This window comes from Pongo abelii, chromosome 10 (assembly GCF_028885655.2).
Source record: "Pongo abelii isolate AG06213 chromosome 10, NHGRI_mPonAbe1-v2.0_pri, whole genome shotgun sequence".
Lineage (NCBI taxonomy): Eukaryota > Metazoa > Chordata > Mammalia > Primates > Hominidae > Pongo > Pongo abelii.
Genome location: NC_071995.2, coordinates 28,319,152 through 28,342,865, shown reverse-complemented (window position 1 = coordinate 28,342,865; position 23,714 = coordinate 28,319,152). Strand labels below are relative to the sequence as shown.

Here is a 23,714-nt window from a genome sequence, read left to right as displayed (position 1 = left end):
TGATAATGGTTTAGCCATACAGTGAAATATGTCACAGTAACAAAGATCTAAGTAACAAAAAGGCATGACCTATTGATATATATAAAGTACATACTGTAGATTCCATTTATATAAAACTCTAGAAAATGCAAACTAATCTATAATGACAGAAGGAAGATTAGTGGTTATCTGGGGTAGGGAAGCAGGAGCAAGGAGGGGAGAGAAGACAGAATTTTATAGGGGTATGAGAAAACTTTTGAGGGTGATGAATATATTTATCATCTTGATTGTGTTGGTTTCATTGGTATATACATATGTCAAACTCATCAAATTGTACAGTTTAAATAGGTGCAGTTCATTGTATGTCAATTGTACCTCAATTTAAAAATGAAATGAAAAAACTACAATGAGTTACCATTATACACCCACTAGAATGGCTAAAGTTAAAAGACTTTGTCCACTGCGGGTGAAGGTGTGGGGGAGCTGGAACTCTCATACACTGCTGATGAGAACGCAAAAGAGTACAATGACTGGAAAATAGATTGGCACTTTCTTGAAAACTTAAAACACTTTTACCAAATATCCCAGCCATTCCACTCCTACATATTTATTCAAGAAATAAGGGAACATGTCCACACAAAGACTTGTATACGAATATTCATAGCAGCTTTATTCGTAATAGCCCAAACCTGGAAATAGCCCAAATGTCCATCAACAGATCAACGGATAAACACATTTGATAGATCTATTAAATGGGATACATTATTCAACAATAAAGATTGATACATCAACGAGATATATAAATCTCAAAATCATTATACTTAATGAACGTAGCCAGACCAAAAAAAAAAAAAGAATACATGCTGTATTATTCCATTTATATAAAATTCTAGAAAATGCAAACTAACCTATCAGAAAGCAAATCAGGAGTTACCTGGGGATAGAAGGAAGGATAAAACTAAAAGGAGCAGGAGGAAACTTTTGGGGTTGATGAAATGTTTGTTGTCTTGATTTTGATAATGGCTTCATAGATATATGTCAAAACTTACCAAATGTGGAAGGTTGAGGTTGCAGTGAGCTATGACTGTGCCATTGCACTCCAGCCTGTGTGGCAGAGCAAGACCCTGTCTCAAAAACAAAAACAAAAACTTAGCAAATTGTGCACTACACACACACACACAAACACATATGCAGTTTATTGTCATCAATTAAACTTCAATAAATCCGTAAACAAACAAAAAAACTGGAATATGATGGTTGCTAAATGCTATCAATGAATACTTCGGGGGAAAAATGAAAGGCTAAGGTTATTAATCATCGACTGAAGGCAAAGTGTGAAAGCTAGAAGGCCTCTTTGGGAGCAGATGCTCATCTCTTGTAGTCTGGAGGCAGAAAAAACTGAGGATCAGATTCAGCCTTTAATTCCAAGAGTAGTGAACAAGCTCTAGAAATATATCATTCTCAACTCAGGCAAGTTGGCTTCATCAAGGTCAGGGAGGGTACTGATGGGAAGGACTGTGATCTTAAGACTTAGAATGGGTCCTCTTGGTTAATATGCTGAAAATCTTGAATCACAATTCCCGATTCCTCTGGGCTGGCACAAGCAGCCTTCTCCTCTCCCTCTCTTAAAGGTTAGCTCTACCATTTCCCGGAAGATGATGCCAAGTCCTCTGCTTTGCAAGATAAAAGCCACCCCCCACCCACCCACCTCTGCCCAGGATACACACCTGATATACTTTGGATGTGTGTCCCCACCCAAATCTCATATAAAAAATCCCCAATGTTGGAGGTAGGCCATGGTCGGAGGTGATTGGATCACGGTGGCAGATTTCTCATGAATGGCTTAGCACCATCGTCTTGGTACTGTCATCACAATAGTGAGTGAGCTCTTGTAAGATCTGGTCATTTAAAAGCATCTCCCCCTCATTTTCTTGCTCTTGCTCTGGCCATGTGATATGCCTGCTCCCCCTTCACCTTCTGCCATGGTTGTAAGTTTCCTGAGGCCTCCGCAGAAGCCAAGCACTTGTTAGCATTGTGCTTCCTGTATAGCCTGCAGAAAAGTGAGCCAATTAAACTTCTTTTCTTTATCAATTACCTAATCGCAGGTATTTCCTTATAGCAATGTGAGAACAGAGTAAGGCAACTCCCACCTCACATTCTGGCTACCCAATAAAAAATTAGGATCAATCATGATATAACACAGCTTGGGGGTGCTGGGCCTGTTATGGAGGAAAAGGTGCTGCAGGTCCTAGTTAAGATGTACCATCAGGAGCTGAGAAAATACACATGAGACTGGCACGTGAAAATGCAGTCAAGAATAATGTTGGATAAGGGAGAGTATATCGACATAGGGATGGATCATTCTCCTGTCATATTACACTCAACATCTTGGCTAACAACTGGTTCATAAAATTTCAAAAAATGTAACAATCTTGTGAGAGTTGATGAGAATAAATCCATCTTGTGAGAGCTGGTTCTAGACACCAGTGGCTAAGTCTGACGGTTGATGTTGGTACCAAACTACACTACATGATGGCAATGGGAATAACAGGATCCCCAAACAAAAGGTGCCTGGTGGCAAATCTAAACCATCAAAACCAAAATAGGCTTAATTACTGTAATAACAGCAAAGTCTTGAGTAGCAAGTAATGGAGTTTCCAACCCTCGGAGAGCTATGAAGATTAAGAGAACATGAGTCCCTACGGGCAAGAGAGATGGGCAGCATTGCAATCAATGGAATCAATTAAATGGGATGCTATTCAAAAATAAAAAGATCGATGCACTAACAATATGTGTAAATCTCAAAATCATTGTACTTAATGAAAGAAGCCAGACACAAAGAGTACATGCCATATGATACACAACAAAGATAGATGACTAAAATCCTGAGAACTTCCCAACAAAAAGTCATGATCTCTTCCCTGTTTCAGAACTTGAGACCTTTTTCAGATTCAGAACCCAGTGACTGAACAACAATGAGGATCTTGCGTGAGAAAAACCCTATAATGCAAGTGTTTACAATGATTCTCTCATACCTATCCCAAAGAGACTTGTGGCCATTTACTCAGGTTACTGTATACAAGGGAAAGAGACAAGCCAAGGCATTTTGAGGAGTTTGTTGGTGGCAGAGTCTCTTTTGACATTAATACCTAAGAATTAATGCAGAATTAATTCAAAGGGGCACTATCACGGCCACCTTGTTGGGGAAAAGGGTTATGGTTGCCAGATGATACATGGGGTCCTTGCAAAGATCCCACTCACAGTAGGTCCACTGGTTTCATGACCCATCAGCGATTATTTCCCTGGTCACTGACTTTGTAGTTAGCACAACCCCCACACTGGTTTCTTAACCAATGGTATAAGAGCTACGGAAGTGGGGAAAGCCAAGTGGAGACTCTGAAACTGTCCCTCTCATCCTGTCTCAGCCAATATAGTAAATTTTAAAAGAATACAGCATTGACAATATTGTACATAAAAGACAAATATTATAAATAATTGTAAAAATGTAAAAAAAATTGTAAATTAAAAACAATATTGCCTGGGACTATGGTAGACCTTAAAGTCATCCTTAAAGACCCAAAAGTTGCAGGCACTGTGATCCCCATCAAGTGCCTACTTAATTCACCGGTCTGACCCTATAAAAACCAGATATATCTTAAAGGATGATACTGGACTCCTGCTCATCTACAAACTGATTTACATTCCATAAAAATACCATGAGGTCTCTTTTTGATTGGTAGGCTATTAATTATTGCCTCAATTTCAGAGCCTGTTATTGGTCTATTTAGGGATTCAACTTCTTCCTGGTTTAGTCTTGGGAGGGTGTATGTGTGCAGGAATCTATCCATTTCTTCTAGATTTTCTAGTTTATTTGCGTAGAGGTATTTATAGTATTCTCTGATGGTAGTTTGTATTTCTGTGGGATCAGTGGTGATATCCCCTTTATCATTTTTTATTGCATCTATTTGATTCTTCTCTTTTCTTCATTGGACTTGCTAGTGGTCTATTAATTTTGCTGATCTTTTCAAAAATCCAGCTCCTGGATTCATTGTTTTGAAGGGTTTTTTGTGTCTCTATTTCCTTCAGTTCTGCTCTGATCTCAGTTATTTCTTGCCTTCTGCTAGCTTTCGAATGTGTTTGCTCTTGCTTCTCTAGTTCTTTTAATTGTGATGTTAGGGTGTCAATTTTAGATCTTTCCTGCTTTCTCTTGTGGGCATTTAGTGCTATAAATTTCCCTCTACATACTGCTTTAAATGTGTCCCAGAGATTCTGGTATGTTGTGTCTTTGTTCTCATTGGTTTCAAAAAACACCGTTATTTCTGCCTTCATTTCGTTATGTACCCAGTAGTCATTCAGGAGCAGGTTGTTCAGTTTCCATGTAGTTGAGCGGTTTTGAGTGAGTTTCTTAATCCTGAGTTCTAATTTGATTGTGCTGTGGTCTGAGAGACAGTTTGTTGTGATTTCTGTTCTTTTACATTTGCTGAGGAGTGCTTCACTTCCAACTATGTGGTCCATTTTGGAATAAGTGCAATGTGGTGCTGAGAAGAATGTATATTCTGTTGATTTGGGGTGGAGAGTTCTGTAGATGTCTATTAGGTCCGCTTGGTGCAGAGCTGAGTTCAATTCCTGGATATCCTTAGTAACTTTCTGTCTTGTTGCTCTGTCTAATGTTGACAGTGGGGTGTTAAAGTCTCCCATTATTATTGTGTGGGAGTCCAAGTCTCTTTATAAGTCTCTAAGGACTTGTTTTATGAATCTGGGTGCTCCTGTATTGGGTGCATATATATTTAGGACAGTTAGCTCTTCTTGTTGAATTGATCCCTTTACCATTATATAACGGCCTTCTTTGTCTCTTTTGATCTTTGTTGGTTTATATTCTGTTTTATCAAAGACTAGGATTGCAACCCCTGTCTTTTTTTGTTTTCCATTTGCTTGGTAGATCTTCCTCCCTCCCTTTATTTTGAGCCTATGTGTGTCTCTGCACGAGATGGGTCTCCTGAATACAGCACACTGATGGGTCTTGTCTCTTTATCCAATTTGCCAGTCTGTGTCTTTTAATTGGAGCATTTAGCCCATTTACATTTAAGGTTAATATTGTTATGTGTGAATTTGATCCTGTCATTATATTAGCTGGTTATTTTGCTCGTTAGTTAATGCAGTTTCTTCCTAGCATTGACGGTCTTTACATTTTGGCATGTTTTTTGCAGTGGCTGGTACTGGTTGTTCCTTTCTATGTTTAGCGCTTCCTTCAGGACCTCTTTTAGGGCAGGCCTGGTGGTGACAAAGTCTCTCAGCATTTGCTTGTCTGTAAAGGATTTTATTTCTCCTTCACTTATGAAGCTTAGTTTGGCTGGATATAAAATTCTGGGTTGAAAATTCTTTTCTTTAAGAATGTTGAATATTGGCCCCCACTCTCGTCTGGCTTGTAGAGTTTCTGCCGAGAGATCAGCTGTTAGTCTGATGGGCTTCCCTTTGTGGGTAACCAGACCTTTCTCTCTGGCTGCCCTTAACATTTTTTCCTTCATTTCAACTTTGGTGAATCTGACAATTATGTGTCTTGGAGTTGCTCTTCTCGAGGAGTATCTTTGTGGCGTTCTCTGTATTTCCTGAATTTGAATGTTGGCCTGCCTTGCTAGGTTGGGGAAGTTCTCCTGGATAATATCCTGCAGAGTGTTTTCCAACTTGGTTCCATTCCCCCCATCACTTTCAGGTACACCAATTAGACGTAGATTTGGTCTTTTCACATAGTCCCATATTTCTTGGAGGCTTGTTCATTTCTTTTTACTCTTTTTTCTCTAAACTTCTCTTCTCGCTTCATTTCATTCATTTGATATTCAATCACTGATACCCTTTCTTCCAGTTGATCAAATCGGCTACTGAAGCTTGTGCATTTGTCACATAGTTCTCGTGCCATTATTTTCAGCTCCATCAGATCATTTAAGGACTTCTCTACACTGGTTATTCTAGTTAGCCATTCATCTAATCTTTTTTCAAGGTTTTTAGCTTCTTTCTGATGGGTTCAGACTTCTTCCTTTAGCTCGGAGAAGTTTATCTCACACCAGTTAGAATGGCAATCATTAAAAAGTCAGGAAACAACAGGTGCTGGAGAGGATGTGGAGAAATAGGAACACTTTTACACTGCTGGTGGGACTGTAAACTAGTTCAACAATTGTGGAAGACAGTGCGGCAATTCCTCAAGGATCTAGAACTAGAAATACCATTTGACCCAGCCATTCCATTACTGGGTATATACCCAAAGGATTATAAATCATGCTGCTATAAAGACACATGCACACATATGTTTATTGCAGCACTATTCACAATAGCAAAGACTTGGAACCAACCCAAATGTCCATCAGTGATAGACTGGATTAAGAAAATGTGGCACATATACACCATGGAATATTATGCAGCTATAAAAAAGGATGAGTTCATGTCCTTTGTAGGGACATGGATGAAACTGGAAACCATCATTCTGAGCAAATTATCGCAAGGACAGAAAACCAAACACTGCATGTTCTCACTCATAGGTGCGAACTGAACAAGGAGAACACTTGGACACAGGAAGGGTAACATCACACACTGGGGCCTGTCGTGGGGTGGGGGAATGGGGGAGGGATAGCATTAGGAGATATACCTAATGTAAATGACGAGTTAATGGGTGCAGAACACCAACATGGCACATGTATACATATGTAACAAACCTGCACATTGTGCACATGTACCCTAGAACTTAAAGTATAATAAAAAAAAAAAGAAGGAAAAAATACCATGAGGTAATTACTAATATTATCCTCATTTTACAGTTGCACTGGAACATAGGTAATTTGCCCAAGGTCACACAATTCAGTGGCAATGCCGGGGCCGGGAGGGACAAAAGCCTATATTATTAATCACACTTTTATACTGTTTCCATATAGGACTGTCCTTCAGCTATGAAGTGGCAGTTTCTGATGTGTGGCCTGTCAACATACACAACACATGCACATGCACATAGAAGATAATTTATCATCCAGACAAAGTGCTCATATAACTTTCTTTGTGGTTGATGCCAGTGCTTCACTTCTTTATGGTGGGCCTAAATGGACACATACCACGAAGTTGTGTCCATAATCTTTTGTTTTCAGATGAAATAAACATTTGGTCATCATATTCATGTTACTGGCTCCAGGAAGATACTAGTTCAAACTAGAATCATGACACCAGCTTTGACTGGATTCCAGGGTAATCTTAACTTGTGGCTACTGCTATCAAGCTAGCTAATCCCCAGTAGTCTTTTGAGTCATGAAACATCCTTTCCAACCATTTCCTCCAACCACTTCCTGTATAAAATCAAAGTTCATGCCTGTAATCCTAGCACTTTGGGAAGCTGAGGTGGGCGGATCACAAGGTCAGGAGATCAAGGCCATCCTGGCTAACACGGTGAAACCCCGTCTCTACTAAAAACACAAAAAATTAGTCGGTCGTGGTGGCACGTGCCTGTAGTTCCAGCTACTCGGGAGGCTGAGGCAGGATAATCACTTGAACCCGGGAGGTGGAGGGTTGCAGTGAGCCAAGATCGCGCCACTGCACTCCAGCCTGGGCAACAGAGCAAGACTCCATCTCAAAACAAACACACACCAAAGTTCAGGGTCAAACTGCCCTCTTGTGGTGAAATATTGCTATCTGTTTGGTCTTCAATACTTGCCCTTCGCATGTTAAGTTTTCAATTGGTCTGGCATTGATTTTTTTTTTTTGAGATGGAATTTCGCTCTTGTTACCCAGGCTGGAGTGCAATGGCGCGTTCTTGGCTCACCACAACGGCCGCCTCCTGGGTTCAAGTTTTTCTCCTGCCTCAGTCTCGCCAGTAGCTGGGATTACAGGCATGCACCACCATGCCCCGCTAATTTTGTACTTTTAGTAGAGATGGGGTTTCTCCACGTTGGTCAGGCTGGTCTCAAACTCCCGACCTCAGGTGATCCGCCACCTCGGCTTCCCAAAGTGCTGGGATTACAGGTGTGAGCCACTGCACCTGGCCGTCATTGATTTTTTAATTTTTTTCTTTTTTTGAGATGGAGTCTCGCTCTGTTGCCCAGGCTGGATGGAGTGCCAGTGGCATGATCTCGGCTCACAGCAGCCTCCGCCTCCAGGGATCAAGCGATTTTCCTGCCTCAGCCACCTGAGTAGCTTAGATTACAGGCACGTGCCACCACGTCCGGCTAATTTTTGTATTTTTAGTAGAGATGGGGTTTCACCATGTTGGTCGGGCTGGTCTTGAACTCCTGACCTCATGATCCGCCCGCCTCAGCCTCCCAAAGTGCTGGGATTTTTAAAATATTTTTTATAACAGCTTTATTGAGATATTATTCACATACCATGCTTTAAAAATATACAATTCAGTGGTTCTTAGTATATTCACAGAGTTGTGCAAACATCACATCTAATTCCAGAACATTTTGATCACTCCTCCCAAACTCCACAGGCATTGACTTTAATGTAATGGCATATACATATATAGAAACACATATATAAACCAATTATTCTAGCACCATTTCCATTCTTTCCCCAGGGACTGCAACATCATCTGTCATAAATCGACTTTTCATGTCTGTGAATTTGGTTTTGATCTCCCTATTGAGAGACTGGTGTACAGTATTTGTCTATCCCTGCACAAATTATTAAAGCAAGTTTTGCCATTCTGTTATCCTTCCTCACGAATATCTTGATTACTTTTGGCCCTAACTAATCAAGTTCCACAGAAATCCCAATTGGAATTTTAGTTAAAATTGTGTTGTCTATGGGCCAGTTGAAGAAAACTGACACATTTACAATACTGACTCTGTTCCACAAAGATGGTATTACTTTCTACTTATTTTGTTTAAAAATGTTTTAAATGAAGCTTTATAATTTTTTTGTTATATGCATTCCTAGATAGCTTAGATTTTTGTTATATTCATTGTATTCCTGAATCCTTATTATTTAATGTCACTGAAAATGTACTTTAAGAAAAAAAAACAACCTGTTTTTCTTACCATTTGTTGCTGGTATGTTACATATTGTTTTTCGGGAAGCCTATCCATGGAATCTTCTTGATTTTCTATGTAATTATATCATCTTTAAGTAATGAGAGTTTTGTTTCCTTTTTATCTTATAATTTTTATTCCTTTCATGCTTAGATGTGTTGGTGAGAATCACCAGCTCAAAGATGAGTAGATGTGGTGGTCTTAATATGAAGCTCTGTCCTATTCCCAAGCTGAAAGGGAACAAGTTTGACCTTTCAGTAAGGTGGTCACTACAGTTTTGTACACACCCTTTATATTTTAAAAATTCTTTGCTGTTTCTCCTTTGCCAAGAGCTTTTTCATAAATGGATTTTGCATTTTATCAAATGCTTCTTGCAAATCAAGATAGATGATCATACTGATTCTGATTTTGATCTGTTAGAATGGCAAATTACATTACCATATTTGATCAAATCAAAGATTCTATCAATTTTAAAACATGTCATTATTTTATGTTTCAGCAAGGATGAAAATAAAACAGCTGCCCTTTGAACATTCCAATTTGTAATACGTTTTTTCAAAAGGGCATCTCTAAATTGATAAAAATACAAAAAATACATTTTCTAAAGATAGAACTGCCATGCATTCCTGAGATTAAACATACATTTATTGTGATATATGCAATTGTTAATACCCACTGTCTCTAATTTGCTATTTTTCTATGTTTAAGAGTGAGATTTAGTTATTTTTAATTTTTGTACTGTTACTGTAAAATTTTGGCAAGAGCTTTATACTTTCTGTATAAAACTGGAATTCAAAGAAACATGGCATATTTAGCAAAACTCACAACTCATTATTCTCATTAATAAAACTCTCTAGGCTTGGGGGCTGAAGGTTTTATTACTGCCTTTTGTTTTTGTTTTGTTTGAGACAGGGTCTGTCGACAAGTCTGTCACCAGGCTGGCGTGTGGTGTCATGATCACAGCTCACTGCAACCTGTACCTCCCAGGTTCAAGCGATCCTCCCAACTGAGTAGCTGGAACTTCAGGCATGCACTACCACACCAGGCTAATTAAGAGTTTTGACAGCCGGGCGCAGTGGCTCACGCTTGTAATCTCAACACTTTGGGAGGCCGGGGGCAGGCGGATCACCTAATGTCAGGAGTTCAAGACTAGCCTGGTCAACATGGTGAAACCCTGTCTCTACTAAAAATACAAAAATTAGCCAGGCGTGGTGACAGGTGCCTGTAATCCCAGCTACTCAGGAGGCTGAGGCATGAGAATCACTTGAACCCGGGAGATGGAGGTTGCAGTGAGCTGAGATCACGCCACTGCACTCCAGCCCGGGCGACAAGGGCGAAACTCCGTCTCCAAAAAAGAGTTTTGACTATTGAGTCAAATCGGGTGTGGTGGCTCATGCATGTAATCCCAGCACTTTGGGAGGTCGAAATGGGCGGATCGGTTGAGCCCAGGAGTTTGAGATAAGCGGGGGCAACACTGCGAAACCCCATCTCTACTAAAAATACAAAAATTAGCTGGTGGAATAAGCCTGCCATCCGAGCTACTCGGGAGGCTGAGGTGGGAGGATAGCTTGAGCCCAGGAGGTCAAGGCTGCAATGAACTGTGATTGTGCCACTGCACTGCAGCCTGGAAGACAAGAGTGAGACCTTGTTTATCTATTTAAATTTATTAAATTATGTATTAAACTTTTTTTTTGAGATGGAGTTTTGCCCTTGTTGCCCAGGCTGGAGTGCAATGGCGCAATCTCGGCTCACTGCAACCTCCACCTCCCAGGCTGAAGCGATTCTCCTGCCTTAGCCTCCCGAGTAGCTGGGATTACAGGCGCCCACCACCACGCCTGGCTAATTTTTTGTATTTTTAGTAGAGACGGGGTTTCTCCATGTTGGCCATGCTGGTCTTGAACACCTGACCTCAGGTGATCCACCCACCTTTGCCTCCCAAAGTGCTGGGACTACAGGTGTGAGTCGCCGCGTTAGCCAAATTTAAACTTTTTTTGAAGTTTAAAGGATTAAGTTTGAAGGATTTAAAGGACCATTTAAATTGTAAATAATTCAATCAATAGCCAAAACTCTTTTTTCAGCCATACTCTTTTTGAATCTCAACTTTGGGCTTTGTTTATTCTATGGTATGGTTGTTTTCTTAATTTCTGCTGTTATCTTTATTATTTCTTCTTTCTTTCTCTTTCAGTTAGATACTTAGCTTGTTAATTTTCAGCTTTTTATCCTAATACAAGCAAGAAAGGTAATACTTGCATTTTCTCCTACATGCTGTCTTGGCCAAATACCACAAGTTTCTATGTACAGTTTGTTTTCATTACATTCCGAAGTATGCTCTGATCTTTCTGATTCCTTCTTTTGACTCCTGAGTTATATCTCTTAGTATTGGATTTTTACTATTCATCTTTATTAAATTTTATCCTGAACTGCACACAAGGTGATCTGAAACAGATTTCTTACCTCACAGTAAATGAGTGCCTCTGCTCTTTCTGCCCCAATCTTACCCCTGGGGCTATCAATGAGTCCATGAGATTTTTTTCCTACCCAAGTGAATGAGGTCAAGTAAAACAAACAAAAATCCAGACTGGGTACAGAATGACTCTATTTGAAATGATTATTAAAATAGTGCTATGCTCTGAATGCTTGTATCCCTCCCAACCCCACAAATTTGTATGTTGAAATCCTAACATACGAATGATGATGGGTCGAGCCTTTGAAAAATGATTAGGTCAAGAAGGTAAAGGCCTCATGAGTGGGATTAGTACCTCTAAAGAGGCCCAAGAGTTTCCCTTGCTTCTTCTACCATGTGAGGACAGTGAGAAGGTGCCCCGCCAGACACCAGACCTACCAGCACTTTGATCTTTGACTTCCCGGGATTCAGAACTGTGGGAAGTAAATTTATATTGTCTATAAGCTATCAGCTTATGGTATTTTGCTATATATAGCAGCCCGAATGGATGAATACAAACAGGGAGAGAGGAACTATTGCAATAGGGTCAGGGAGACTATTGCAATAAGGAGAATGCTTCAAAGGTAAGATCTGCAAGCATCTCAAAGATCAGATAGAAACAGGCTTTTCTCTTTCTCTCTTACAGGGAGGAATAAACAGGCTAGAAAAAAAACTAATGTGGAGGAGAGGAGCAGGTGACGTTAATGGGACAGTTGAGTAGGGAATGTCCTTGGTGGGTAGTCAATTTTCAGGAGGGACAGTTAAGGAGAGACTATTCCACAGTCCAGTGCTGGCTCAGGCTGAGGGTAGATCAAAGTCCAGTGGCTTACGGGGAAGGGAGAAGCATTAAACTGGGTCAAGTTAAAGGGCATTTTGTACAGATTAGTCTATAGGGACAAACAGTTCAACTAATTATTTTGAGGCAAAGAATGGGATTTGGAGAGTCTGAGTCTGGCTTTATCATAGGTAAATGAAGGTGTTACTCACAGTTCTAGTGGTTCTTTGCAATAAGCCATTTCCTGAAATGTAACAAGAAGGAGGGATTTCTTAACTGTCACTATTTTCCAGAAGCACAGGGCTCAAGTAAAGGTTAATACTGTAGTCAGTGGCCAAGTACCACATAAGCAGGAGACAGGGAGACAAGTTGGGGAGTGTTTTACACATCATACTACTACCTCTCTACATTTAGCATGTCCTCAATGGGACTATTCTTGCTGGCATTTGTGTATAGGGGAATTACAAGTATAAGGATATCTATTCCAGCAACATATCTGAAGGAGAAGCCATGATCACAATGCATCATCAAGCCAACCTGAAGGGTCTTAGCTATCAAGTTATATTTATCTCCCCACCTCACTGATTGCCTTGCCCAGCCCCCAAGTTGAATTCAGGTGCCCCTTCTCCTTACTGGACCAGTTATGATAGTAACTTAGGCACCTGTATTCAAAGACATCAAGAAGCTTTTCATTCCTCCTTTCCCATAGGCTTCCAGATAATTTCAACAGGGGTGTAGAGTCTGTGGTCCTTCAAGAATAGAGAGAATATGGCTTCAACCTAAGGATTTTTCTCCTTTAAACAACTTAGATAGGGGTAAAAGAAGAAAGAGGGACCAGGGAATGCAAGACACATCTGTCGTTTTTGGTCCTCTCAAAGCTGGGTACCAGGCAGTAAGGTCATTGCTGATAAATCCATTTTGGCTTTGAGAACCCCCTAATCCAACACTCATATCCACACAGCTTTCCAAGTGGGGCTAAGGGGTATGCATGCCTTGGCTGACCTGGACTTAACTGGCACTACAATAACTTCGTTTAACAATAAGGGCTTTAGGGTGATGTGGTTAGTGATTTTTTTTTAATCCTCTTTCTCCTTTCATTCTTTCACTTCCCTAACTCCTCCCATATTTTGTGTAAATGCTAATTCCTCGATCAAATTCCTTATTCCTGTAATGTTCGTAGTAGCATTTTTTTTTCATGGCTACATTCCATTGACTCTACCTCACACTGACATGTTTTGCTACCAGAAGTGGTAGCAGAGACACAGAATTTTAAGGATGGAAATCTGGAATTTGTTCTCTGATCTGACTGGATTAAAAGGCAATAATGTTTCCATTGCCAAGGTAATTGACAGTCTATGGTAAAAGTTACTTATCACTTGTAGTCACTTGGTTAACTAATGCCTAGACACAGGGTTTACTTACATTAAATCAAAGTGAAATGCCAGAATATCCTTCCTTGGTATACAGGGAATGGTATCAAGGACATAGAAATTTTGGGGTAAAATTATTATACATAACTTACTCACATCCCATCTTCTCTGGAAGGATCCAGAGGACACTCTCTTCATTAAGGCTTTAAAAAAAAAATCATTGGCAGGGGGTACTATTCTTGAAAGGCCCTAATGGCTATTATCACAGGTCAGGAATGATAGTAAAGGATACTCCCATTGAAATTGGCTCCTGGCCGTGCGCAGTGGCTCATGCCTGTAATCCCAGCACTTTGGGAGGCTGAGGCGGGTGGATCACCTGAGGTTGGGAGTTCCAGACCAGCCTAACCAACATGGAGAAACCCTGTCTCTACTAAAAATACAAAATTAGCCAGGCATGGTGGTGCATGCCTGTAATCCCAGCTCTTTGGGAGGCTGAGGCAGGAGAATCACTTGAACCTGAGAAGCGGAGGTTACAGTGAGCCAAGATCGTGCCATTGCACTCCAGCCTGGACAAGAGTGAAACTCCATCTCAAAAAAAGAAATTGGCCCTTAAATTCAATGGAGATGACAGGAGTTAGGATGTAGTTAAGGCACAAGTGGAAAGATTTAGCATCCAGAAACAAAAGAGAGTTTGGTTACCATAACTGGCAGCAGAGCAAGATGGTAATCAAAATGGTTTCACCCACAGAAATCTTTAGGGTTAACTGATGGTGGTGCCCCTAGAACTGAAATAGAGAAGCAGGATATTAAACTTTTCTTAACATTTGAAAAAAGCAAACTGTAGGTCTAGTGAATAAAGGTCTATTTTTAATTACAAGCCACAGCTTCTTATCCAGTTTTTAGATTTAAATCAGCTTAGATCATTGACATTTAATTATTGCTGTATTAATGAAATAAAATAAAATTTAGGTTTACTATTGTTTTATTCTATTTCTCGTTCCTGGGTTACCTGAATCTTTTTTAGTATTCCACCTTAATTTATTAATGCTTTTGAAAATAATCTGTAGTTTTTTAGGGAAAAATCTGTGTTGCTCTAGGGATGATACAAATACTTAATTTCTTACAGTCTACTGTATAGTATCAATATCTTGAGGTCAGCAGTTTGGCATTAGCCTGGGCAACAGAGTGAGACCCCCATCTCTAAAAAAAAAAAAAAAAAATTAGCTGGACGTGGTAGTACATGCCTGTAGTCCCAGTTACTGAAGAGGCTGAAGTGGGATGATCACCTGAACCCAGGTTGAAGCTGCAGTGAGCCACGATCACAGAACTGCACTTCAGCTTGGGTGACAGAGACTTCACCGTAAAAAAACAGAAACAAGAACAAAAAAAAACCTGTATATCATCTACAGAGAATCACATAAAACAATGTTAATTTTTTTCTTTCAAATAACAAATGTAATTTTTAAAACCTCAAGTCTATTATATTTACCCTATACATTATGCCTTCTTTATTCCTGCCATTCTAAGTTTCCTTCTGCTATAACTTCCCTTCTTTTTAAAAAGCTTCCCTTGACAATTCTTTTAGAGCAGGTTTACTAGTGATAAATCCTGTTAGTTTTCCCTCATTTGAAAAATGTCTTGACCTTTTCTATTTGTACCTTTTTGACTCCTTTATAATACTTAGGTACTTTGAAAAAGTTTTCTGATTGAATCTTCTCTCCCCGCAAAACTATAATGAAGAGTACAGATTTATGCCAAATATCTGTGATAGCAAAGTGTTTTTAATAAACATCAATTAAAATACACAGTTAAAAGTTCAAAAATTTTCTATGACTAGCCAATAAATTGCTGCAACTTTTACAGCTAATGCTGGTGTTCCCGAAATTTGAAACATAGTACTTTTCAAGAACTGTGGAAAAGTTTGATTACAACAAAAATAACAGGCAGAGTGTTCTATTGTTCCTGTTTTCTCCTGAAACTTAAACTCTGAATAGCAACAGATTGCAGCAAATGTAGCTCAGGATATTCTGAAAAATACAGCCCCAGGAGATGGCCAGTTAAAATGTGGACCACATTTCAATTCCACCTTTCCAGTGGAGATAATCAGTAGACTCAAAGAGATCCAAGGGTTGGATGAGTAACCATAGTTGAAAATGCTGACACAAATTATTATTTGGCAATAATAAACTGACGTGAAATGATGCCCAGTAACTGATGTAGTGGAAGTATGTTCTGGTCTGACTAGAATACAGCAATAAAAGTTGAGAGGTTAATAAGGGCAAAAGAACCTTCAGATAAATGGAAAATGAGAAAGAATTGATGATTCAAAAAAAACATACTTCATTGTGATGACAAGCAAATTAAGGATGAAAAAAAGCAAGGTGAAAAGAAATAGGAAAAATAGTTCAGGATGTAGAAAAATTCTTTCACAACAGCAAGGAAATTCTCTTGACAGAGGATTTCTTGGTAAAATAAACGTGGAGATGAACTAGAACAGGTATGAGGTTGTAGCAGAAGAAACATTTGCATAAATGTGACTTTCTTATCCAGCCACACTATTTCTTAAAAGCAACACAATTTCCAAAACTTTTTGCTCAAAGCTCAGATTTACACAATGCCACCTCTAAGAGGCAGGACACTAGCCTAAACTAAAATGTCCCTTATGTCTGTTCTTACTGTCTTCTCCTCTGGCTTGAGAGATGTTTTGATTTGTAAAAGTACTGGCCAATACAACAAAATGGAGACATAAATTATGTCATAACAGAATTTTACATATGTTTCCTTATATTATGTTCATTAATGCATTATATGCCTTAATAATTTCACTCAGTTAAAAAATGATGGTATGATAGTTTAAAGCTGGTTCAATCATGATTTTATAAGCTTATTTATCAAGAGTGAAAATAGAAGACTATTAAAAATAGCTAAAAAGGTAATGTGTCATAGTGTTTAATGTTTCTGTAATTGTTGGTAAGGCTTGTATCTAAGTCTGATGCAGAATTCTTAATGGCACTCAAATAGTTCTTTTCTCAGCCACATGGTATCCACTGGTGCTATGAGTCTGGAAGAGACTGGCTATGGGTACCACTTCTTGTCTTCAGCTGTGACTGTGCAATATCAGCAAGTGCACTTTGTATCTTTTCCAGAAGCATGTCTCCTCGATAAACAACATCCTCCAGACATGTAGCAGCTTCATGGTTTTCTTCTTCTAGCTTATACAAGCTAGCAGCCTTTATAAGACACAAATTTTAAAATCTTTAGAGTTTAGAAGGAGAGAAGCTGTCGCAGATGTACTTATTTTTAAATCTGGATGACTTTGCAATCATTGTGATATATTTTTCAGTAAAGAAATTCTAAAAATCAGATAACTTTTAAGAATTTTCCCCATGTGAATTATTAAAAAGAATGACTTTTCAACTAGAGATCTCTAGATATCTGTAAGTGACTCCCTTACACACTATGTTTAGACACCATTATTCTACTCCACATGTAGAATGCCACCCTCCTCTCATTCTTCACTAGGAAAAGAGACAAAATTGAGGAAAATAAGAGGTTTCCTTATAATGGAAATTTGAATAAAACAAAAGCTGCTATGATTTGAATGCGTCCCCTCCAAAATTCATACATTAAAATCTAATCCCCAATGTGATGGTATTAAGAGGGAAGGGGCCTTTAAGAGGATATTAAGTCATGAAGGCAGAGCTCTCATAGATGGAATTAGTACCCTTAAAATATGGCTTGAGGTTGAAGAGGGAGCTCTTGCTCTTTTGCCCTTCTGCCTTCAGCCATGTGAGGAAACAGGAAGAAGGCCCTCAACATGGCCCTAAACATGGCACCATGTCTAATAAAAATTCATTACTCATGCACAGTGAGTAATAAATGCCTTGATCTTGGACTTCCCAGACTCCAGAACTGTGAGAAAATAAATTTCTGTTCTTTATAAATTACTGTCTCAGGTATGTTGTTATAGCAGCACAAATGGACACAGACAAAAGGTATGAAATCTACCTCTTTAATTCAAAATTCTCTATTACTGGTAAAATTCTCAAAGGAATAGAGGCTTACCTGTAAAGCAGCTGTAGATTCTTCACTGGGTAAGGAATCTATCAAAACATCAATGTCTTTTGCTGTTCGTGCAATCAGTGCTGCAAAAAGCTGGGCGTACTCTAGAGAAGATACTGCTAGATTAGGATATTAGAAAACCTCAAGTTTTCGGAAACGAATTTTAAGTTAATGAAACCAGAAACTTCATATAGCTTTTTCTGCCTTAAGATTCTAATGATTCGGCCAGGCGTGGTGGCTCACGCCTGTAATCCCAGCACTTTGGGAGGCCAAGGCAGGCGGATCATGAGGTCAGGAGTTTGAGGCCAGCCTGACCAACATGGTGAAACCCCATCTCTACTAAAAATACAAAAATTAGCCAGATGTGGTGGCATGCGCCTGTAATCCCAGCTACTCAGGAGGCTGAGGCAGGAGAATCCCTTGAACCCGGGAGGCAAAAGTTGCAGTGAGACAAGATCGCATCACTGCACTCCAGCCTAGGCGACAGAGCAAGACTCCATCTCAAAAAAAAAAAAAAAAAAAAAAAAGAAGATTCTAATGATTAAAATATACACCAATCCTGTTACACATTTAGCTCAAATTGGGAATTCAGCATAATGTATATTTCATTTATTATGACAATATAGTGGTCACTTGAATAAAGAAATTTATAAATGGGATGCCTTCCTTGTGAAGGTCCCTCACTCAGCTAAATTAATACAAATTCTCCTCTAAAGGAGTAACAATCTATTATCTGACATGAACCAGAATTATGTTAGGTAAATTGACTGTAAATTTTTTACAACAAACAAAACTTGTAATATCCTCAAACAACAATATTTTTAGAAATAAAATAAGCTGAATTTCTCAAGAAATCTAATTTTAAAGGATTACAAAAAATGTGAGAGTCAAACTAAGAGAAGCTAAGAAAACCTGTTTACCTTCTGTAGAGTTAGCTGGCTGGTCTTTGTTAATTGCTGTCTGAATATTACTGAAAGAGGCAGGAGGACCACATTGCTGCAATACTCCAATGGCATTACAAAACTGATCTGCAAGCTTAGGCCAAAGAAAACATATCAAGGTTAGAAAGGACTTATCAGTTTTAAGGACTTTATTGGTAATGGCAACAACAATAAGTTTCTGTAATGATAATCTCTGAGCAAGGGAATAAAACAGAAAGGAGTGACTGTTGATAAAATAAGCCAGTTATTATTAATGTTGATTAAACGTTTTAATTCTGCAAAGAAACCAAGTTTGGTATCAATCTAGGTAAAGTTAAATTTGATATAAATCTAGTTGAAACAGTTGAAATACAAAATAATCTTTCTTTTCTTGTGATAGTAAAATGATAAGAGAACATTGGCCAATACTTATCGTAAGCCACAAGTAAAGACTTTTTGGGGATAGTGATGGAAAAGAGCAAATTTGACTTGTAAATATCTATGGCACCATGTTTAATAAAAATTTATTTCTCATGCACAAAGTATATGATTCCTTTTCTGAGACTGGAGTAGTTACAAGTGTAAAGAAATAGTGAGGAAAAGGCTGCTCAGAAAAGCACTTTAAGTAAGCAGAAATGTATTTGTTCAAGACTCAATTTTTAAACTCTTGTACTCTAAAAGCACTCCTTAAGTACTCTTGAAAATTGAGAATAGCAATTCCTTACCATCTCCAAATTAAATACACCTATCCTCCCTACCAATTTCTCTCACCTAGTCTTGACCTCTCAAACCTCCTATTTCTAATAAGCATTTCCATTGGGTTTCTCTGCCATTGTTTCAATGACAGAACTCAAAGGCAACTGTTTCCTCTTTTTAATATTTAATTTGTATTAAAAGTCTCCTAGTCAACCAATCTAATTTCAGATTCTTATTTTCCTTTGATCTTCAAATTCTCCTAATACTACAAATCTTCCTCTTTTCCTTCTATCATTATTGTTGCATAGTTCAACCAATTATCTCACACCAGAATTATTACAATAGTCTTCTCGTTGTTTTCCAGTTCACCAGGTTACTTATTTTACCCTGATCAAAACATTTGAGCTTACTCCACCACTGTCTTCAAGATAAATCTCCAACTCAGGCTGTTTTGAAGCTTTCAATAATCTAAGTCAACTCTACTGACTCGTTTTCCACTACTCCTTCATATTTACCTAACTAGTCATAAAGTCACTTATGACTAAATGGCTTTGCCCAGGTTTTGCTAATTGTAATGGAGCAATAAGTGCTCAGATGCTATACAAACCTAGATCCTAATCCTAGCTCTATTAACCCAAGTAGCATTTTTCATTTTTAAATTGGATACATTCTCCTATTACAGCATTGTTGTAATAGAGGAAACACACACAAAAACATATTCAACACAGTGTCTATCTCTTCCATCCTTCAAAAGCTTTTAAGATCCATTTAGTCCACAACAATTTATGGAAAATAACTAAAGTACTGCATATAAACACTATAGAGACATAGTGCATGTGACATAGCTTCTGCACTCACGGTTTTCAGAGGGTAGAACAAATGTTAAAAGTTATACAAATAATTCTGATTAGGATAAATGCTAAGATTCCCCCTATTTTGGTTCACATCACTCCATATTCCAATTTACATCAGAACCTGAAGCTGAAAATACTCAGTTCATTATAACTCCCTAACCACATACTGTTTTTCCATCACTTAAATGTCTCCTGAGTATATGACATTTTTTAACCTCCTTTAGGAGTATCTCTTTGTAAACATGATGGTGCTTATACACAGTAGGCACTCATACCAGTTATCCTAAAGGCTTTTCTCCAAAATCCAATTATCATTATGCCTAACCTGGAGTTAAGGCCATATTCACTCTGTCCTTATTATCCTTCTAGTTACAAGACATGTATGAATATGCGAAATTTTCCCTAAAATAAGATTTCTATCCAGCAGCATCATTACAATTTGATTTTGTAAAACCTGAAAGGAGTAGTTCCCTGAGGAAGGCTGGCTGGCAGCCCAGCCAAGTCCCTGCAGGGTAGAATTTATCTTGGTGAATTCAACACTTACAGGCTGGTCCTCTCAGCTTAAAAACTAGTGTTATTCACCCAAGGTAGATCAGTTTTATCACAAGTAGATTCACACTCTTCAAGTGTACAAAGCCTGATGTATTAAGAAAGATGCCAAGTCATTAGCTTACAGTGAGGAAAAAAAAAAACTGGCAAGGAAACCGGGTACTTAGGTTTTCCTATCAGCATGTTTTCTCTCTAGCCCCTTATCTAGGACATTAAATCACAATCAGACAATGAGAAACATAACTATCAATGGAAAACTATTTAACAGAAAACAATGTAACTCGTAATGGTAATAAGTACACCCATTGCCGCATGGGAATACCCATTGACGTCTTGGTCAACGGGATGCACATATTATGTCAGTCCCCTATGGTTATAACGAAGCTGAAAAATTCTTATTGCCTGGTGACATCGTAGCAGTCCTAACGCTGTAGCGCAATGCGTTCCTTAGTGCTTGTGGTGATGCTGCTGTAAATCAACCTACCGCAATGCCAGTGCAAGAAAGCATAGCACATACAATTATGTACAGTCCACGACACTCGATAATGATACTAAATGACTTTGTTACTGGTTTATGTATTTACTGTTTTATCGTTATTTTACATTGTACTTCTACTTATTAAAACAAAAAAAAAAGTTATCGCCAAAACCATGCATTTCTCAGAACATAACTCCTTCATTAGGGACCAACGACTGTCTGCGCATCCTCTGGCTTTGCTTCTACTTTCCACTCACGCATAGTGTGGAAGAAAAATAACCAAAAGGAACAAAGCTGGGGTGCTACTTAAAAGACTTGGCCTTTAATAGAGAGTAGAATTTGGGGGAGACATTAAAAAGGACTTGTAGGCCCGGCACGGTGGCTCACACCTGTAATCCCAGCACTATGGGAGGCCGAGGCGGGAGGATCGCTTGAGGCCGGGAGTTTGAGACCAGCCTGGGCAACATGGTGAAACCCCGTCTCTACTAAAAATACAAAAATTGGCCGGGCGTGGTGGAGGGCGCCTGTAATCCCAGCTACTTGTTTGGCTGAGACAGGAGAATCGCTTGAATCCGGGAGGCGGAGGGTGCAGTGAGCAGAGATCGCGCCACTGCACTCCAGCCTGGGCGAAAGACACTGTCTCCAAAGTAAAAAAAAAAAAAAGAAAAAAAAAGAAAAGAAAAGAAAAAAGACTCAAATAAACGGAAAGACATACGAGAATTAGATTTCCTATCATAAAGATGTCCCCAAACTGATGTATTCTGAGGGATGGCCAAGAGACAAGAGATGGAAGGAGACTCTGGGCCCAAAGGAACGAGCTAAGATGAAAAAAAATCTCTCACCTCACCTCAGCATCGCTCCCGCACCAACCTGAAAGCGCTGGTGAAGGAATACTCTCGGCTGACATTTCATTACAAAAACCCAGTCATCCAGAGCATGAGATCTCCCTTGGTGGATTAAAATTGATGAGGAAAGAAAAAAGCTCCTGCTTCTCCTCCCAACCCCCAAAAGAAAGAGATCCCGTAACTACCACTGACAAGAAAATAAAACTGTCCTCAGGGAACACGACAGGACCGCGCAGCCCACAGGTCCTGGCGGCCTCACCCGGACAAGAACGATCTTCCCGGTCTCCTCAAGCGAAAGAGGCTGCTCCCTCCCGCACCTTCAAGCACAGCCCGGCAGCCGGCCTCAAACCTCCGAGTTCGCGGTGGCGCCCCCCGAGAGAGCGCTTTATGCCGAAGCCCTGTCTCTCAGTCCGCTCCTCACTTCCAAGTTTTGCCTCTTGGGCCCCTTTCCTCCCTTGCTTTACCTCAGGAAAGAGAAAGACAGAGGCTAATCGAATGAAATTCCTCACCGAATTCACAGCGTCTTGAAGCTGCGTGAGCCGATCCGCCATGTTTCTCCCGCAGCAAACGGACGCCAAAACAGCTGCTCTTCCGCGACTGGGCAGCTCTGGCACGCGTCATGGCCAATCACAGGGCTGCGTCCTTGGGAGGGGTGGGGTCGGAGAGAACTCCCCGCCCCGTCAGAAGTGGGTGGTACTCCCGAGGCGGCCTTTCTAGAGCGGGCTACACCTGAGGAGAGGCTAGATATTTTGAGTAACTGGGGAAATGATCTGGGGTCCAATCGCTTTGAAATACAGTCCAAGAGCTGAAATACTCCCCTTGGGGTTGTTAGGTGTTAAAGGCTTCAGAGATTGTTGGATTCTGCAGGGATTTTTTTTTTTTTTAGTGATTTCTCCTACCCTCTCGTGTTTATTTATTGACCAAATTGAAGAGTAGATTTATTTATTTATTTATTTATTTATTTATTTATTTATTTATTTAAGACGGAGTCTCGCTCTGTCGCCCAGGCTGGAGTGCAGTGGTGCGATCTCGGCTCACTGCCAGCTCCGCCTCCCGGGTTCACGCCATTCTCCTGCCTCAGCCTCCGGAGTAGCTGGGACTACAGGCGCCCGCACCACGCCCGGCTATTTTTTTTTTTTTTTTTTTTTTTTTTTTTGTATTTTTAGTAGAGACGGGGTTTCACCATGTCAGCCAGGATGGTCTCGATCTCCTGACCTCGTGATCCGCCCGCCTCGGCCTCCCAAAGTGCTGGGATTACAACAGGCGTGAGCCACCGTGCTCGGCCAAGAAAAATTAGCTGCACAATTTAGATTTAGAGTTGGGACTTATTGAGAGTTTAAGTGTGAAGAGTGATAATCGAAACTTGGTATTTAAGGAAATTTAGCCTGAGGACAGTCTGGTAAGAAACGAGTTTGGAATCGGCAAATAACAGGTTTGTAGACTTCAAACAAACTCGCATATCCTCTTTCTCAGGCTGATTACCCGTGATTACCTTCCTGTGGCTGCGGGGAAGGTGGAAGACACAGTCCCTGTGGAACTCAGGTTGTTGGATTTATCCCAACACTTACTGGGAAGCACCACTTCTGCTTCACACCCATGCCCCACCCTCATCCCCAAACAGTCTACAGACTTACTGGAGCCTCATTAAGAACGTGGATGAGGCATGCTTCCCATAATGGGACTAATGAGAAATCACTCTATAATTTGTTTTCACTGTAACTTGGGGAGAATCTACAACCTT

General features: G+C 39.7%; 2 protein-coding genes across 7 annotated transcripts in view; both read right to left on the bottom strand.

Moving 5' to 3' along the window:
• LOC100440134 (liprin-beta-1) overlaps window positions 1-14,422 on the bottom strand; it is a 155,337-nt gene extending 140,915 nt beyond the window's left edge. For 4 of the 5 annotated variants that reach the window (XM_054527017.2, XM_054527020.2, XM_054527018.2 and 1 more), the window contains exons 1-2: window positions 14,269-14,422; window positions 1,029-1,103 (exon numbers count right to left, since the gene is read on the bottom strand). The gene's annotated coding sequence lies outside the window, so the exon portion shown is untranslated. Of the gene's footprint in view, window positions 1-1,028; window positions 1,108-14,268 lie in introns of all 5 variants that reach the window. The other variant, XM_063711720.1, reaches the window with a different exon arrangement.
• A 908-nt stretch (window positions 14,423-15,330) lies between these two features.
• MED21 (mediator complex subunit 21) lies at window positions 15,331-22,583 on the bottom strand. 2 transcript variants are annotated; one of them, XM_063711521.1, is made up of 4 exons: window positions 22,483-22,583; window positions 18,552-18,666; window positions 17,635-17,750; window positions 15,331-16,799 (listed from the first exon to the last, which is right to left on the bottom strand). In XM_063711521.1, the coding sequence occupies exons 1-4, from the start codon at window positions 22,522-22,524 to the stop codon at window positions 16,623-16,625; spliced, it is 450 nt and encodes a 149-aa protein (XP_063567591.1). In that variant the 5' UTR covers window positions 22,525-22,583; the 3' UTR covers window positions 15,331-16,622.
• Between the last annotated feature and the right edge of the window lie 1,131 nt (window positions 22,584-23,714).

Bases quoted from the DNA above. Each gene is read 5' to 3' on its own strand.
- MED21 (XM_063711521.1), bottom strand. From the start codon at position 22,524: ATGGCGGATCGGCTCACGCAGCTTCAAGACGCTGTGAATTCG. The intron at 17,751-18,551 runs GTAAACAGGTTT...ATCCTAATCTAG, and splicing joins GCCAGCTAACTCTACAGAAG to CAGTATCTTCTCTAGAGTAC. The intron at 16,800-17,634 runs GTAAGCCTCTAT...TGTCTTATAAAG, and splicing joins AATCTACAGCTGCTTTACAG to GCTGCTAGCTTGTATAAGCT.